Source organism: Mya arenaria, chromosome 11 (genome assembly GCF_026914265.1).
Source record: "Mya arenaria isolate MELC-2E11 chromosome 11, ASM2691426v1".
Taxonomy (NCBI): Eukaryota; Metazoa; Mollusca; class Bivalvia; order Myida; family Myidae; genus Mya; species Mya arenaria.
The window spans coordinates 37888180-37907247 of record NC_069132.1 but is presented as its reverse complement, the minus strand read 5'-3'; the positions used below and the strand labels follow the sequence as shown (position 1 = coordinate 37907247).

The following is a 19068-nucleotide window of genomic DNA, read 5'->3' as shown; positions in this document are numbered from 1 at the left end:
AAGCGTAATAGGAATACGATCATTAAGGTAGAAATGTAATAGGAATACAATCATAAAGGTAGAGATGTAATAGGAATACAATCATGAAGAGAATAGCGTACTAGAAAAACAATCATAAACGTAGAAATGTAATAGGAATACAATCATGAACGTAGAAATGTTAAAGGGGTACAATCATGAACGTAGAAATGTTAAAGGGGTACAATCATGAACGTAGAAATGTTAAAGGGGTACAATCATGAAGGTAGAAATGTAAAAGGGATACAATCATGAAGGTAGAAATGTAATAGGAGTACAATTATGACGGTAGAAATGTAAAAGGGATACAATCATGAACTTAGAAATGTAATAGGAATACAATCATGAACGTAAAAATGTTAAAGGGATACAATCATGAAAGTAGAAGTGTAAAAGGGATACAATCATGAAAGTAGAAATGTTATAAGAGTTCAATTACGAAGGTAGAAATGTAATAGGGATACAATCAAGAATGTAGAAACGTAATAGGAATACAATCAAGAAGGTAGAAGTGTAAAACGGATACAATAATGAAGGTAGAAATGTAATAGGAGTACAATCATGAAGGTAGAGATGTAATAGGAATACAATCAAGGGGGTAGAAATGTAATAGGAATACAATCATGAAGGTAGAATGTAATAGGAGTACAATCAAGAAAGTAGAATGTAATAGGAATATACTCATGAAGGTAGAATGTAATAGGAGTACAATCATGAAGGTAGAAATGTAATATGAATATACTCATGGAGAGAGAAATAAGAGTCGAATGCAACCTCACTGACAAAACCTACTAAATATAAATGCATGATTCGGTGTTTCTGTATCTGCCAATGAATCGTCACTTATATTTGACGTACATAATAGCGTTCGTTAATACAGTCAGACAGATCTGTTTTCGATTGAGACCTGATCCTTAATGTATTATAAGTGCCAACAAAGATAGCTAGATTTTATCAGGAAATTAGCGATGTTTTTGTTAAAAGCAAAAGCAGATTTGTGAAGCTACAACGCGATTGGAAAGATGGTTGTGATATGGCATAACTGTACGAGACGTGTGATGTTACAATGCCATTGGTGAAGATGGTTGCGACATGGCATAACCCTACGAGACGTGTGATGCTACAGTGCCATTGATGAAGATGGTTGTGACATGGCATAACCGTTTGAGACGTGTGATGCTACAGTGCCATTGGTGAAGATGGTTGCGACTGGCATAACCCTACGAGACGTGTGATACTATAGTGCCATTCGTGAAGATGGTTGCGACATGGCATAACCGTACGAGACGTGTGATGCTACAGTGCCATTGATGAAGATGGTTGCGACATGGCATAACCGTACGAGACGTGTGATGCTACAGTGCAATTGGTGAAGATGGTTGCGACATGGCAGAACCGTACGAGACGTGTGAAGCTACAGTGCCATTCGTGAATATGGTTGCGATATGGCATAACCGTACGAGACGTGTGATGCTACAGTGTTATTTGTGAAGATGGTTGCGCAGTGGCATAACCGCACGAGACGTGTGACTTTTCAGCGCCATTGGTTAAGATGGCTGAGCAATGGCCTAGCTTTACGAGGCGCAGGGCTCAACAGCTCAATTGTTGAATATAATCGCGAAATAGCCTAACTGCATGAGGCGTTTGACTCTACAGTGCGACGGTGAAGATAAAAAATTGCAGGAAAACAGTAGTAAAACATGCACATTCTATTACGTACTTTAACGTATAGTAAACTTCAGAAAAAGGTTAAGGTATGTAATTATACAACCGCCGATACTAGAAATAGGGTCAACGAAATATCATGCATGTTTATTTGATATTAATTGTAGCGTCTAACAACGTCAAACGTTCTTTTGCGTCATAAAGCAGTTTTATTAACATTAGTCTCATTTATATATTGTCTTATTGGGAGTGCCAATGTTTCTTCTTTGACATTTAAATATTTATCGGATATTTCAGTACATCTGGCGAGCCACGAAAGGCGACACGGAGGCACTGATTATATCTGTCAAATGCCAAGGCAACTGGTTCTGCTTCAATATGATGTGATTTGAGTTCAAAACATTGGTCTGTTTCACACGATGCTTGAAACAGGTTGTTTCTGGCCTTGGAGCAAATATATAAATCATCTGTCCAAGGGTCGGAAACGACACAACCTGGACGTTGAATGTCGATTTCAGACGAAACCATTCCCTCAAAATTAATCGTGATTATCTTGTTTTTGCGTTCGTCACTTACGTGGATGAGATTCTTTCCTGGGCTTATTTCCAAGTACTTAGGATTATTGAAAAGAGGTTCCCCGCCTTTATGGTCGATTGTTTTGTAGACTTGCCCTGTAAGCTTTATGATTTGGATCATCCAATGCTCTCGACAGTCCCCCACTGTTCCAAAGGAAACTACCAAGCAATCTCCTAAGCTGCAGATGCCACGACAATCTGCTTCTGTTGGGATTGTGTATTTTTGATAATTTCTCAAGACAGGGAATCCGTACTCTTTTGTTAAGTGAAACCTCCTAATGTTCTTGTCTTTTGGAAACGTCACGGCAAATTGTTGTGTATTTGGCAATTCAGCTACAGTCCAAGGATCTTCCCAATTCTTTGTTTTGCAGTTTATTATATATTTTCGAATGCAGTTTGTGTTGCTCGGTACTAAACTTTTTGATGGAGCAGTTCCACACATCTATGACTATAATGAGCAGTTGATACTAAAATGCAAGAAATGTAAGTATGTGATGTCGTATTGCTTGTATCAAGTTTGCAAAGATTCGTGGGTTCATTTATGACGTCTGTGTCCATCTCCAGGTTCGTTTGACGTTGATCTTTCTCCCTAAAAGAAAAAAATAACTTAATAATATTTATTAAAATGTACAAAATTGTTGAGGTTTTTAAGAAGTATAAAACAGTTTAAACGGAATTTGTTACAGGAAGAATGCTTCACTTTGAATTGAAACAACTAAGGAACTATACTTACTTGATGATACTGTCAGGATCGGTTCCTGGAAAGAAGACGTGGCGTTTTGAGGTTATGTTAATAGCTTGGAAAATCGGAAAACTTTTGAATCGCATTTAAACAAGCTTCATGTGAACTATAATGAACGCAAATGTGACTATAACAGGTAAAAGTGTAAGTTGAAGTGTTATTATGTGACGTATATTTCGATAGCAACGCCTACATAAATGAACATCAACACATTCTTAAACAATGACATTTGGATATAGTTTCGATTAAACGTTATGCCTGCGGGTGAAATTATTGATTGTATCAGCGTTTGATCGGGTGCAGCGTCTCGTGCTCCAATTTCGACCACATTCTGAAGAATTTCGTGATCACACAAGGATTTAATCTCATTTAAATGGCTTTTCTTCAACACTATTGCAACTGACATCGAAGTGCCCTTTGCACGTGCATGTATTTCGTCAAACATATAAGTCCATTTATCAAGCATGTGTCTTTCAGTTGATTCTTTCTTTGTCCAAGGTCCTGCGATGTTTTTCAAAAATGATCAAGCCCGTGTTTTCTAGGGAAACAGATTTCCAATCGCTTGTATTATTCAACAGTGCAACATTCTTGTTTTCTTTTTGGTAACCCATGACAATGTATTTAAGAACAGACATCACAAGTTCCTCTTTATGTCCAGTTAATACGACTACTTTTTGGTTCGTCAAAAATGTTTCTGATCGCTCTAGTAAAGGCCGCCTTATTTTGAATGTGGGCTTCTTCATCAACGTTTCTATAAATATGCTTCTGTTTTCTGAAATGAAATATAATGTAGAATCGGTTGCATTTCTTGATAGTTATTGACGTAATAGGGTAGTTAAACCTTACTTGTATTTGTACCATTATGTGGAGACTATTTTTAGTATAAACGTCAAGTTAATGCGAAGGGGTAGAAAAATTGCGATCTACGTCACGAGGGTTTGCGTAGGCCTGTGTTAAACATGAATTTTACTTTCTCGCGGTTGCAGCGGAAATAATAATTATACAAGCAGGCGAAACGCGTGTTCATGGTGAACGATGTTCATGCACACCATTTCCTAGTAACTAGTAATTGTATCCTAAGTCGTTGTTAAAATAGCGAAATTCGAAATGAATAATGTAACAGTTTTTTTAATTCGAATAAAAGTATTGAAGTTTGCAAAAAGAAATATAAGTCGACAAGATCAGTTAGTAGCGCTTCAAAATCATCATCCAATGGTGAATGACTCGATATATCTGTATGCATATGTAATGTGCTATTATTTGAAACCCAACATTGTAAATAACTGTTTGAAGAATTGGTCGAACGCCAAAACACTGTAATGCGAGTTGTAGTTTTTAAATTTGCATAAACAAGCAGGTTTTTCGAAAGTATTTATAACTTTACTTTCTGTTCAGTACTGCATATCTTCACATAGTTCGATATTCTTTAAAAACTTAACCAATAATTTCTTAAATTGTATACTTACTTTCTATGCGAGTATCGCATTGGTTTTTTGGCGCTGAGCTACCTTCAAATATAGAGAAAGGTCATTCAAACAATGAAACACAATAAAAAATAATACTGTTTCAAGTATTCACTTTGGCTTAACAGTTTAATTGTTACAGTAGTAAATTGAAATGTTATACGATAAATTCCATGTATTATAGGGACTAGTTACAGGTTTTCCTCAAAACAAGCCTAAATATGTCACTGCAAGCTAGTACGCGGCCGATAATACATCATAATACATGATTGAAATTAACGCAACAACGATGTTGCTGTCTCATCCGAGTTTCCTCTTTATGAAATAGGGCATAATGGTTTCCACGTATTAACAATTCATTTTTATGCATACAGAATAATATACCATCGCTATCTTTATACATACTGAGATCTAACATAAATCTTACCTAAACGTATAAGAGATAAGGAATGGTTTCAGGTGTCACATTCTTTTAATAAATGGCTTGCGGGTGTGTGGCTATATATTTTATTTTAAGAGAGACATATGCATTTTCGAAACAATGAAGTGAATATTGGTCAGCGTTTATTGAATAAATGTCTTTTTTGAAGATGAATTTAAAAAAGCAACAGTTCATTGTGGGATAGTCTTGACATTTTTAACATCAAGACTATCCCACAATGAACTGTTGCTTTTTTAAATTCATCTTCAAAAAAGACATAACAGCCACGATGGAATAATGCCAAGAGATATTTAACAAATCTCTAAATATTATTGTTTCTATAAATGTTTAGCAGTAAAGCATTCTTAACACGATTAAAGCTCTTCACTACCTGAAAATGAAATACTATAACGTTTTAAATGTTTTACCTTTTCCACTGACATTGGTATTGTAGAAAGCTCTGTGGAATGATTGCATTTTGTATGGAAAATTTGAAGGCTGTTTAAAGCATACTTATATATTAACACTTAGAGTAAAGTTTGATAAATGTAATCTAACCTGACTCGGAAATACGTTGTTCTCTCAGAGATTGCAAATTCATATCGATTGCATCCAATCTTTGCAGAACTTCTGGGTTCATTTTCGATTCTTTTAACAGTTCCATAATTACTGTTATCCAGGCCCCAATTTCTCGAAACTTCTTAAGTCGTCCCTTATAACAGGATTAAGCTAAACCCACTATTATTGTCTTCCAATATATTGCGTTTTATATACTCCTTTAAAAGTTTTGATATTCTAGATAGGAATTATCGTTACGATTACAACAATGAGCCATTTTTCATTTATAAAAAATCACTAGAAGTATGTATTTTGGCTTATTGAAATAAGCAGCTTAAGCCTGTTAAGCTTAAGAAGTTTCGAGAAATTGGGGCCAGGGTTCTCCGGGTGCATTAAGCTGCGCTGCTGTTTTCAAGTCTTTCTCGATTTCTGTTCTGAAATCGGGTCCTGCCACTGAGGCCAACATTCTTAATGAATTAGAAACTGCTTTCCAGATAGATTCATAGTTATCATCGTCAACCTCAACATTATTAAAATGTTGAATCTTGTTTCTTTCTGTCCGAATATTGTCAACGGCAGCTATTTCATGATCCTCCATTTTAACCATTTTTAGAAGTACTACTGCTAAAAGAGATATATCCCATTCATGATTTTGTCCTCGTTTAAACGCTTCCACTTGAGGTTTAGTCATAATATTTCGATGCTGCAAATCTTTCAATGTGCCTAACTTGTTATCAATAAACCATTCAAAACTGAAATCTTTTAAAGCGCCTCCACATTCTTTCTTCGCAAAATAATCCAAGGCATGTCTCAGAACCTTCGTACAAATTTGCAAGAACAAACCTTGCAGCCTTAAATAGTTACGATACATTCTGCCAAATCCTGAAATGAAAACACTCATGTAACAAATTTAAAAATTCATAACGATATTATACTGAAAATAATCTGTAACTTCGATATTCAACCACGCTTTTGCAAAAAACTGTATATATTTACAGCGATAAGATAATAATATATGATCTTAACTCACCACTCACGTACTGCTGTATTTATATTAATCTCAAATGTGCAGATGACAATCAATCTTAAGTTTTACGATCAATTCTTTCTAGACGAAGCGAACATCAAATATTTGAACAAGACTGGTTAAATCCTTTTCCTAGAACGGCAAACCGATACCAACGCAAGGATTCCTCAATTTTTCATGATATAAGTTTTTACGAAAAAACATGAAGTGAGATTCGGTGAGAAACACATCAGTCTGTACTACTTCAGAAACTTACACCTTTTATGTTTTGTTTATTTGTATGCATACGAAAACAATAACTTTCGTTTATATTGGTAAGTAGTTATTTTCAATCACATTCAACTAATCGATTATTGGTTGGCCATTAACAAAATGCGCATGCGACATTCGTCTGTCTGCCTTATCGGATTTTACTTCCATGATAGGAATCACATGTTTACAAACTTCCCAATGTGAAAGTATGTGGTTGCATGCGAAACATTTGTTGATTTAATTCAAAATGAACGATCTAGAAAGTGTTCATTTGCTATATCTTAAATATTCCTGCATTATAAAACGTGTTAAGATTTATACCATCTTCCATGCTAAAGGCAGTTTCATTTTACGAAAATAAGTGTGCGCTTTTGCAAAAAATACACACTACACTATTGTTGCTGTTTCTTTTCCTGATTTATTTCAGCAATAAAAAACATCACGACGTACAACATTGGCTAAATTTCTTCCGTTCCCATTGTACGTTTAATCTCTAACGTGTTAATTAATTACAACTGCATTTTGGGTTAAACAAAAAAATAAGCTTGAACATTTTAAAGATTAAATAATTTTCTATTGCCATATTGTTTGTTTCATGTAACATGAAACCAAAAATCATTATGAAAAGAAATGATTTCAACATAAACGTGACATAAGTATAGCTCCGTGATGTCCATACATATATGTATAGATCTATACAAGTTTCCTAGTCAGCTTATATATCTGACAAATACATATTGTTAAACAGTTTCAGACTTTTTACGATTTTCGTTAGTTTAGTTTTTAAAAGTTATGTTTATATTTTGAGTTTTCTCTCTTTCGATTGTTTTTATTATAGTTTTGTGATTTGGGTTAGTCCGACATGACTGAATCACTTAAAGCTATATTTAAATTAATTAATTAAATTGACTGAACATTAAAGCGACAGTGATAATGATGTGCTCTTAATAAATGTATAGAGTCACTGACTGTAGCCTACGTCATTGTTTGTTCATTTTATCTTTCGTTTGTTTTAAAATGTTTATCACAACTGATAAAACCAAAATGTGCGATATTTTGAAATAGCGCTGACAATTATGAAGGGATTAAGAGGAATTACAGTTATTTTTGTGATCGCCTTATTCAGTACAAGTATGGAGTTTTTGTTTTTGTTTTCTGACATAGATTCCTTATGTTTTCTAAGTCAATGGTTATATCAAAGTCGTAGTTTTTTTGTACAAATGTACATATGTGAGTGAAAACAGACACTTAACAAATGACACAAACCGTCAGAAGAAAACAGACTGAACGAGATTTACATATCCTCATAGGAGAACATTGACTAAATGAAAGGCTCACATTGTCAGAAGGGAAAAAAAAAACGTAAATGAATTTACTGGAAGGAGATAAGGGGTAAACCATTGTGTTTAATTTGGTGTATTTCTGAGTAATGTTTCTTGTATTTTACGATTACAGCTTGCTTTGGAGGCGATTTGTGCTGGGTTAAAGGAGACCTGAAAGTGTGTGAATGGGGCTGTTGTGGGGACTATTCAACTGACACATTATCTGGTGTTTGCTGCGAAGACACGTATGTACATACTCAATTGCTTCCATTTGTGAATTCTGAGTTATTTTGAAAAATCAGTAAAACCATTGTGGAATTGCATTTATTTTTCGCAGATGTCAATTGAACGATCTGGTGATCTGAACAATTTGGTTATACTTTGTAAATTAACAATATATCAAATGTGATTAATCCAAATAATACACTGCAATCTTCAAGAATTAGCCTCAGAACAAGAAAGACCCTGATTAGAAGCACAGTAGTTGGATGGGAATGAAAGCCTGCCTTGGTGGCATTTGACTTGTAAAGCATTTAGTGTCATTTAACCAACAATTTAGCATAGAATAATCCAATAAATTGGACGGCAGTCAACCGAAGGGAATGTACTTCCGGTCAGGAGTAATTCCGTTTCCCTGTTCATAATGTTGATCAGTGAACCGGGCCGCTGTGTAGAGAACTGTTGGGCATACATACGAAAACTTTAACAAATGTCTTTATCTAGACGCATGTTTAAGTGATGCTCTAATTGTGTTTAAAAGATAAGAGGGTAGTGTGTATGTAAGCTGCCTATTGTTGTTGCTACTTTTTGGTTGGGTACTTTTCTTCGATTTTTTGTATTCAAAACCTTTTGATCAAAGTATCGATTTAAGTTGTTTTACTTTAAGATATTTTTGCATTTCTATACGTTCTGTCACTTTTAAATTGCAGTATTTCATAACTATTTTATGCTGGATCGTCGGTAGGAGTGACACCTTTAATAAATCTGCAGAAAACAATAATGTGTTAAGGTTATATATCACTTTTTTGCCAAATCATATGACACCAAAGCAGGAGTTCATTCTCATCAAACTACTGTGTTTTGAGGCACACTGATTACAGCTTAAAAAACTATACCAGAGACACACAACGTCACAGCCTACTCTTCTCTTCGACATAGTTTTATTCCCAAATTATTGGAGACCCCCTTGGAAAGAATAAAGAAACAACCATCTCATGTTGATATATTTACATTGGCAAATGATTAATTCTTCTTCGTTACGTACTTATAATAGCTTGTTCATTTATAATATACTATATTGATTTGACAACAACGTACTGTTCACTTTTTGTATAAATGATAATTGAGTATCCATGATAAATTTCATAACAATGGGACGTTAAAAGTTTTATATACTGCATTTGTCTACGGCATTTCGGGTCTATCACGAATCCCTTGATGTTCTGTTTATAGAAATATTGGGGTCATTGTTGGTGCTGTGATTGGGTCAATTGCGTTGGTTACTGGAATAGTGGTGACTATCGTTGTCGTTTGCTGCTGCTGTAGAAAACAACCAATTGTTAGCGGTCATGTGATCCAGGGAAATACTGCAACGGTGGTGACAGGTAATGTTAGCCCATTATTTGAAAATTGTTAATGCCAATTATATTTACTGGTAAAGTCATTTCCAACAGAAAGGCTTAAGATACGGAATAAGTTTCATATCAATGAGTTAAATTGGGCAATTTAACTTTCTAAATCATTATGCTAATTCCATATCAAGAGTCCACGTAGGAATATTTATTATGCCAATTTATCTATTATTTCAGGTCAGACCCTCTATGGGGTTCCTAACGTAACGAACGTCTACGACGGCCCGGATGGTCAGGTTCAAATGACGTTTACAAGCAACACCACGCCAGTTGGAAAATATTGACATTTGAAGTGTGCACATACGTTGAACAACACCTTGAAAAACATATGTAATAACCTACAATTTTGTATAATTGTTTTTCTATAATAAACAATATGCTTAACAACTTGTTCACGGTCGCAAATGACTCTTATGTTTAAATCTTATAACGAATAAACACTTTCTAGAGTGACGTGGTAGTAGAACAAACGAGCAAAACTAACTTAAACTTAGATTGCTCAAATGTTTGCGTCAAAAGTCATTCATTCATTTCGAAACATTACATATTCATTACAAAATATAACTTTCGTAACGAAAACACATCATGTTATTATGACTTACTTGAATCTTACAAAAAATAATAATAGAAAGGATAGCCCTTTGGAAACACAATCTAAAATAACATACGAGGGTCAAGAAATAATCTGTGGATTTAAAAAACAAACAATAACAGAACTAAATATCATACATGTACAAATGTTATCGAATTTATGTTATTTTGATGATAGAATTAACAATTAAGGCCGAAACGGGGTTTGTCATTTATGCAAGCTTAAGATGAAACACAGTTTTGTTACTGCATATCCTTTATAATAATTGCACTTAGTTTCGGTACATATGGTGATTTATCGACCTAGTGAAGCTATATCGACCGAGGGCCTAGCCGATATGGTACCCTATGTCCCGTATATCCCATATCGGTTCACCTACTAGCCCCGTATCTTATACTATCGACCGAAACTGAATTACAACAGCTGTTTATTATTAAAAAGGAAGTCCAGTTAATAAATAACATGGTACATTTTAAACATTGTATGATATAAAGTCGTATAGAAAACATTAAGGAGACTAGACACCAGATGATACCATTGCAAGAAAATAAAATCAAAATCTTACATAAAATTGATATCGTTGTGTACAACTCATTAAATCTTACTAACTTATGTACGACATCGCTTATGACACATCTATTTTTCATTTTTTGCATTATTTTCCAATTCCAAATTATTGTGGTTTGACTACCACGTAAATTCCAGTAAATTAAAAAATAGGGTCGGTATATGTATCTGTACTTAATAAACACACACTATAAGCTGGAAAACAACTATGAACTATGTTTAAACGTGTAAGCTGAAACAGCGACAAACTTTTTTTTATTCCTGTATGATTGGCCTCAGTATAGCTTGTATTGATAATTATACGCTTGATATGAGGAAATACTGTATTTGTCGATTTTTGGACCATTTGTTGTGTAGTCCCTTTAAAACACCTTATCAGAGAAAAAATGCAAAATGTTGCAAAATGTATCCATAATACATCCCACTAATAACTATCATAGCGAAAACAGTTTATAAGATTTCAAATGAAAACTATCTTAGCTGGTTGTATTGTTTTAAAGACAGTTTTATATTGCATAATTGTCTAGTAGATAGAGGACCGAATGGAACTTTTCAACAATTCAGTAAAACAAGTAAGAACATTGGTCAAGTTTAATACAAAACTTCAAAATGCAAAGAGAAAAAGTGCAAAAATAAAAAATATAACTAACAGAGACGAATAATCAACATCCAACCATCACAAAGAAAATATTTTTTTGAATATTATTTTATAATTTTTCGGACATAAGTTTCATAGTTGAAGTTCTAGTTTGTTTTCCTCGGTTTGTTTTCAAGGATGTTTCATTCGTATGGCCGGTGACATTTATAATATTTCCTGTCAGAATATGGGCCTTACCCTTGACTCTTAGCACGACAGCAGTGATTTGTATATTTCTGCGACTTCCCCGCTTTTCACTAATTGTTGCCTTAAGGTTTCCCAGTCTGAAAAGATAGCTAAAAATACTTGCGAAATTGATACTTTGTTATGAAAAGAAATTCATATCCCGCATAATGATATTGCCACCATCAGATATATGATCTTATTTATAATCAACATATTTGAAGGAAGATAAAAATGAAGAAAAATATCAATAGTTATATGAAAACCTACAGAAATAGGTCAGTAGTCGAAGTTTAAACATAAACCGCATTTAATGACACAGGGTGAACGCCAAAGGCATAGAATACAAAAACAAACAATCACAAACCAGAAACATGAAATGACACCACAAAAATCAAGTCAGATGAAACACATGGGCTATGACATATCAATTGGTATCAGGAATGTAAGAAATCCACATATTTTATAATGACAATCATACCTGTCGTGTCTTAGTCTGGCATTATTATAGAAATACTTCTCAATCGGCTCTTTGAACCTGGATGATTTTTGACCCGCCTTAAATATTTTACGAAGGACTTCACTGGACACCTGTCAGTGTCTTAAATGTAATTCAAAGATCCTTTCATACATGAACTTGTACCAGTAATATGTGGGTTGCAAACAATGTTCTTTTTGATAATTTAATGAATTCAACTATATAAGAAAAAAAAAGTGAAATGTAAGATCAAAATGTAATTCACTTGTCCTTGATCAATCGATGAAATAAATTAGATTTCAACCGAAAATTAACAAGACTCCTCTTTATATCTGCCTAAAAAGATGTAAACATGTCGATGATAAAAGATAAATTTTCCATATTTAATTAGTTTAAACTTTATTTAATTTTACAACGATTGTGAAACAAGCTATAACAACTTATATTAATCACTCTCGTTGGCACGATGTTGCGCGAGAGTGTGGTCTTGTGTTGTGGGGGAAACCGGAGACCCCGGAGAAAACCCACTTGTCCGGCTTGGTGACCACTAACCAAACTCACATGCGCCCAGGCCGGGAATCGAACCCGACCGGGTCGCCTTGGTGAGAAGCGAGTGCGCTAACCACTGCGCTAACCGGACAACCTCCATATTTTCCATATTTAATTGAAAGCGAACGTTTAAGTTCATACATCCAGCCATCAGATGCCTTTTGATTTTCCTAACGATGTTCTTTTTTTTTGTCTGGAAATCCCTCGTTTTGTGGACGTTTTTCGTTCCGACCTCATCTGAGGTCACAGTAAAGTCAGTCCTTGCCAATGTGGCAACATTTTCCCGTCATCTTTTACCGAAATACAACGTAATGTCCAGAACAACCACGAGAAAGTGTCAAAAACAATTGTGTGAAATTATTATTTGAATGATATTAACTGATCCTGGTGTTAATACCATTGTTATTCGGTAGGGGAAAGAACAGTAAATTTGGACAAAGATGTTTTACATCTTTTAAACCCTGTACTGCACGTATATGAATAGTTCAAGTTAAAGTCAACTGAGGTGAAACAAAAATTCTGCTTGATCCAAACTACAACAGTTTTGTTGAATCATCCATTGACAGAAATTAAAAGTGCAACTCTGTCAAGATGTTTACGCTCGAGTAAAAACAAAAACTTAAAAGTATTCGTTAAACAGCCAATTTAATATATAAACATAATTCTAGAGCGTTCTGGAAAAACACTCTCCGTAATCATGTTTCCTTTTTTAATAATAAATTGATAATAGAACCGTAACTTGCAACAAACCGACCATTTTATACTTTATTTTGAGCGAGATGTGCACTATTGAATGTCATGATTTGCAGTCACATGCTTCAAAGATCGTCAAAAAAGTAAACGTATTATATTGTAATTTTTTTATGACCGAAATTGCTGTATACGTGAAGCTAGCCATCCATGGAAGATACCCTTGCTGAAAACACTTTGCTCATTCCTAGATTAATATCGTGGGTCGCTTGTCTCAGCCACTACATGAAAATTAGATTACTTGTACCCGTATAGCCGTGTGTTAATGCAAACTATATTGTCGGTAAACAAGATGGCGGACATTTTCAATATTTTGATGCTGGCGTTTATAGTTCCTTTTGGTAAGCAATTGCTTATTTGTATGCAAATAATTGCTGTGAATACTAAGTTTATATCCGTTCATTAGTAGACTAATTTGCAATTTAATGTTACCTCATAGTTAAAATTTTAAATTTCTGTTGAACATGTAAAAGTTGGATTATTGCGATGATATGTTTATTGCTTGTTAGATATTAAAGCTTTATTATCCTTTCAAATATATTTGTATAAGAAAGCAGACATGGTAAGCTAAATATTAGTCCGAACCGGATTTAACAAAAAACGAGAGAAGTAATAGATCAATCTTCTTTAATTTGCTGTTTAGGTTTTTGCCATTTATATCCCAGCTCATTTCATATTCTGATTGTTGGTAGTGAGCGCGAGTGCTTATTGTCGCACGTACATATATCGTGGCGCTTCGGTGGAATACTGTTTTGATGGCTGTTGTACTGACTACGGAAATCCAGGCTATGACAAATGTTGTGACAGGTTTGAACAATTTACTTTTATCTATCATCACTAAGGTTAATAAGGCTTAAGGTAACGTACCAATCACAAAAGCTAGTAATTTACGTCGTTGTAGAAATCGATGATTTTAACGACAATGTAAAATGTATGTACTTTTCAGTTTGCACTAAGACTAAAACAGTGTGGTTAACAATGTTACTATGTACTTTAGCAATTAAATATTCGCTGGAATAAAATTAAAAAAGACGTCACGAGTTACATGCGTTTACCACAATGAATAATTTGATGATTTGAACGACACGGTGTGATTGAACCATTGTAGTTTGCATTTAGATTAAGAAGTTGCATTGTAGTTTGCATTTAGACTAAGAAGTTGACAAGTAAACTTAGTTGGTTTGGCACTCCGCTAGTAAATTGACGATCGTAGGTTCAATCCAAAATCAGCCTTTTGTTCTTACACAATAACTGTTACAATATAAAGCCTAAATTGTATTTCAAAGGTTCTACTTGTGTGAAAATATTCGTTTAAAAGCAAAAAAAAATCGGGTTTTATTTTCTCTATGACTAATATCGATTTTATGTACATATTATAAACGTTTTAAAATTATGTTGAAGTGGATTTGAAATAATATTTTCCAAAATCATATATCAAAGAGGATAACATACAGCTATAATGCATCACAGTATATATTCTGAAAGTGAAAGGAAAATTTCAGATAATTTTTGTTTTAACATTTAAGAACACGAACATTCTGAAAACTAACTTATTTTGGTCCTGTTATCACAATTATGATAAAATGAGTTTCATCATCTTTTCCAAAGCAAAAACACATTACTTTAGCATAGTTTAACCTATTCCTATAAAACGTTTTTTTTTTTTTTTTTTTTTTTTTTTGGGGGGGGGGGGGTCAGTTGATCAAAGGTCAAGGTTACCTCAGCAGTCTTATGTGTAGCTCAGCAGTTTAAAGGTAAAAATGATTGTTTACACCTTCCTGAAAACTGTGTTCAACTGTATGTGAATTTATCGGTGTGAACGCGTTTGTGATCGTAGGACATTTTTCTACGAATTTACCAACTTTGGCTCTTTTCGTATTATTAAAACGTCAAAAGGGTTGTTTTGACTATGAAATCACTGAGTCCAATATGTAGTTAAACAGCGAAACATATGAAAAAAATCATTAAGACCCCTGATGCATCGTACAACAAGAATGCAACATGTCTTAGATAGAACACTGGGAAGATTCGTTGGACAGTCGTGAGTGTGTCAAGGACTCGGTTGTTCAAACGCTATTCAGCCACCTCATAGATTTTCGACATCAGGTTTATTTCGTATGTTTATTGTTGCATGTTCTAAGACGTTTTGATAGACCTACGATTTTTATAATATATTTGGACATCTGAGGCCTACAGAATCGTAGGAAATTCCTACAATGGTCCTTCGTTAGACCTACGAATGTCATATGACATGTTCCACCATTGTAGGTCCCATTTGCGACTATCGTGTGTTAATCCTGCGACCGTAAATCTCACAGTCTCACAGCCTAGACCTATTTTCCCACAACAGTCATTCAATACATATCTTCTTTTTTTATTTTGACGCTACCTTTCAAATCCACACCTCCTAGATCTACCTCTGTTCCTGCTGTCGTAGTCTTGCTAAATTAGTACGACAAAACGTAGGTTGTATATAACGACAATGGCTTCAGTCAAACTAAGCTATAATGTCTCTTACCTCTGCAAATTTGAAAGTTCAGTTTATTTTTTATGTCGCACGACAATCTTACTCAATCGTGAAGAGTGTTCAGTCCTTTTTATTTGTCGTTGATAGTCTTGACTATGGATCAAATGAGACTACCATTGACTAAAAGGTTGTCAAACAGTCGTAAGAATTCAATCTGTGAATATAAGACACCCTGTCACGGACATGTCATACGTTTGGTGTCTACTGGTACTTAAAACAAATGCATACATAAAATAATGCAATGTTAACCATGGCTTTTGGTTGATTATTTCCACAGTAAGAAAACCAACTGCTCGAATGCTTCAGCCTGAGAGTAACTTGTTTTCACTGGGGCAATTATCAACCAAAAAGCATGGTCAAAATCCTCTAATCAGGCTTAATATGTTTTGTCATTTTTGACCCGACTTGAAAAAAATAAATGCATACTGATAAAATTTGGAACAGCACAGGACTAAATTTGCTCAAAACATGTCTGAAAATGTTATAGTTGTGAAATATCAAATCAGCTGCAAATGGCATTTGCTACATCTCCTTTAAAATAAAAAAAAATACTAGAAAAACGAAAATTAAAAACCCTTTTGCGATGTTTGCATTTACATGCACACAATTAAAATAGTTTTTATTAATATTGAATGTTTTTTCACATTCATTTCGAGCTAGGGTCGATCAAGCGCAGAAAAAGTTCCTTCAGAATCGTTCCTTGAATGACGATAGCCAATAACCTGAAACTTTTTTAATCTTTAAACAACAGTGGGAAAAAATATTTTTTAACAAAACTTGACATCCTTGAGTGATTCACCGATGTTAGCTTTCGATACACGTGTAAAAATCGGCTACCGGTATCACTCATTACTGCAACAAGGAGTGTGTCATTTAGAGTAAAACTAATAATACGTTTCATTTATTGATGATCTTGCATATATCAATTTAAAATTTGGCTTGCGTCAATGTTGCCATTAAGACGGCCATTCATTTGGATTGTGCTGATGTTCGTATTCGTTAAGCAGCTTTGCGATAATCCATTATCGGTATCACGTTATCACATGTGTGAAACGAAAAACATTATTTCTTGAAACGGATTTCTACAGGTCTATAGTTAAATGTTACAATCTTTAGAATTATGCAAATGAAAGCACTGTATTGCCTCCGTTCATAAAACAATCCGTTCTGCAAATAAACCAAAAAATAGGTTGAATTGTGCATGAACCTTTTCAATAAACATAATCATGGTATATATTTAATTTTGATTGTGTCGATTTACAGTAGTTCCGAGGCCGTCACTCGTGTTCTTGCTGTTGGAGCTATCGTCGCCATTGTGGTTGGCTGTGTGGTTCTGGTGGTCATTGTTGTCAGTGTCATCCTCTGCTGTGTCTGCTGCATGCGGAACTCACGTAGGACGCAAGGACAAATCGTCACTTCGGCAGCTAGCGGCCCTTATGTCATGAGTATGGCCTAATTTGAAAATAACAGTGTTTGTCAATATACGTATTTTCATAGATGCCGGATGAAGAATAATTGTTCAGTTTATCGACCAATGATCTCTTCACCTTAGTAAGGTATTTTTAAAGGAAGTTTGTATTGGCGAAGACATAATAAAGTTATGTTTTTCACACCAGATGACACAAGGGGTACATACGGGACAGGCACCATACGGTCAGCAGCCAAACCCAGCTCAGCCGCCCCTTCAAACCGATAATATGGCCCCTGGAACTACCGCTGTCAACAACCATGGAACGCAGGACTCACCGCCTTATGAAAAGGGCATAGCCTATTAGAAAACAAACTTTGAGTACTCTTAAAGCATTCCAAATCGCTTACTGTTTTATTATTGTAGTTTAAACAGAAGTCAGTACGTTACTCCGTGTGACAAAAACTCAACAGGCAACAATGAATTTACGTACGTCGATCGGTTTTTAAGACCATGTTCAACTGCATTTACTTAAAATCAGTCTTTCAAATATTAACTATTAAATAAACGTTAGTGTGCTTTTATACAAAAATATAAGTAGGGGTCGTGATGGTAATTATGACCAATAAAACTGATTTGTCGACCTTAGTTACCATGTATGATATTGCGCGCCTCGCTTATCTTTGATAGTTATCACCCGCATATGTTTTCACGTCTCTTTAGACCACAGCATATTGTATAAAATATATAGAAAGCAGTAATTTATCATGGCAAAAAGACGCGTTTTTATTCAAACTATACAATATTTATGTTCCAATTATATACAGTCCTCTAAATTTTGCGATGTTTTACTACTAAGCATGATCGGATGAGTACTCTGAGCTTCTTAAGTGTTAAGTTTTACAATATCATCCCATACTCTTGTCAATAAATCAACGTTCTGCTTCGTTTAATCATAATGTCTTGTCGATGCTATTCCATACCAAAACTTGCTAACGTTTACCGAGAGACAATCAATTTAAGGCTTTTTAGCTATGAACTTTGCGCGCAATTCGATCGGAACACTAGATATATAGGGAGATGCAGGAAATCAAAAAGTTAATTTAAAGTTGTTCGAACTGCATGTTAATACTATCAGTGGCGGTCCAGGATTCCACGTAAGAGGGGCGTTACTTAGGGTGTAACCTTTTGAATTGATCCCCTTTCTCAGAACGGAAATGTATATTGTTAATGTGTTAATAGGGGGTTTTGGGGTACTCCCCCTTGAAAGGTTTTCTCCTTAATTGAAATTAAAAATTAACATGGACAATTTAAGAGGGGGGGGGGCTGGCACCCCCCCGGTCCGCTTGTCATTATAATACAAACAAGTACTTGAACCGCTCGGTTACAGAGGCTTTATCTATATGCGAATAAATGATGTTTATTGTAAATCATAGGGGCGTTGTATGTTTATATTTACTGTTTACGTGAAGTTGCAACATTCCCGTGTACAAAGTTTTAATAATGGTATATTGTGTTCTCAATCATTCAGGAAGTTAAGGTTAGTCCTATCAAAAGTAGGAAGAGATATTTTGAAAGATGCTAATTTCTTTTTGAAATAATATACTTAATGTCATATTCATTATTTCTAAATGATAACACTTAAATATATTGCTGTCTTTTCTGTCAGGTATTGATTGCAGTAAAGGGATTTATTGTAGAAT

At 34.5% G+C, this 19068-nt stretch overlaps 3 protein-coding genes across 4 annotated transcripts; 2 read left to right on the top strand and 1 right to left on the bottom strand.

Moving 5' to 3' along the window:
• Window positions 1-3270: 3270 nt before the first annotated feature.
• On the bottom strand, window positions 3271-5608 carry LOC128207516 (uncharacterized). Its single transcript, XM_052910466.1, has 3 exons — window positions 5443-5608; window positions 4467-4508; window positions 3271-3772 (listed from the first exon to the last, which is right to left on the bottom strand). Exons 1-3 carry the CDS (start codon window positions 5546-5548, stop codon window positions 3474-3476), a joined length of 447 nt encoding a protein of 148 aa, XP_052766426.1. The 5' UTR covers window positions 5549-5608; the 3' UTR covers window positions 3271-3473.
• Window positions 5609-7738: 2130 nt separating this feature from the next.
• Window positions 7739-10138, top strand: LOC128207219 (uncharacterized). The gene is made up of 4 exons (XM_052910026.1): window positions 7739-7852; window positions 8177-8288; window positions 9496-9647; window positions 9852-10138. The coding sequence occupies exons 1-4, from the start codon at window positions 7798-7800 to the stop codon at window positions 9956-9958; spliced, it is 426 nt and encodes a 141-aa protein (XP_052765986.1). The 5' UTR covers window positions 7739-7797; the 3' UTR covers window positions 9959-10138.
• A 3472-nt stretch (window positions 10139-13610) lies between these two features.
• LOC128209584 (uncharacterized) lies at window positions 13611-18666 on the top strand. Of its 2 annotated transcripts, none has more exons than XM_052913669.1 (4): window positions 13611-13771; window positions 14123-14237; window positions 17221-17402; window positions 17574-18666. In XM_052913669.1, the coding sequence occupies exons 1-4, from the start codon at window positions 13696-13698 to the stop codon at window positions 17651-17653; spliced, it is 453 nt and encodes a 150-aa protein (XP_052769629.1). In that variant the 5' UTR covers window positions 13611-13695; the 3' UTR covers window positions 17654-18666. The 2 variants fall into 2 exon arrangements, with proteins under 2 accessions (XP_052769629.1, XP_052769628.1); XM_052913668.1 differs by having other exon boundaries at window positions 17569-18666.
• Window positions 18667-19068: the final 402 nt, after the last annotated feature.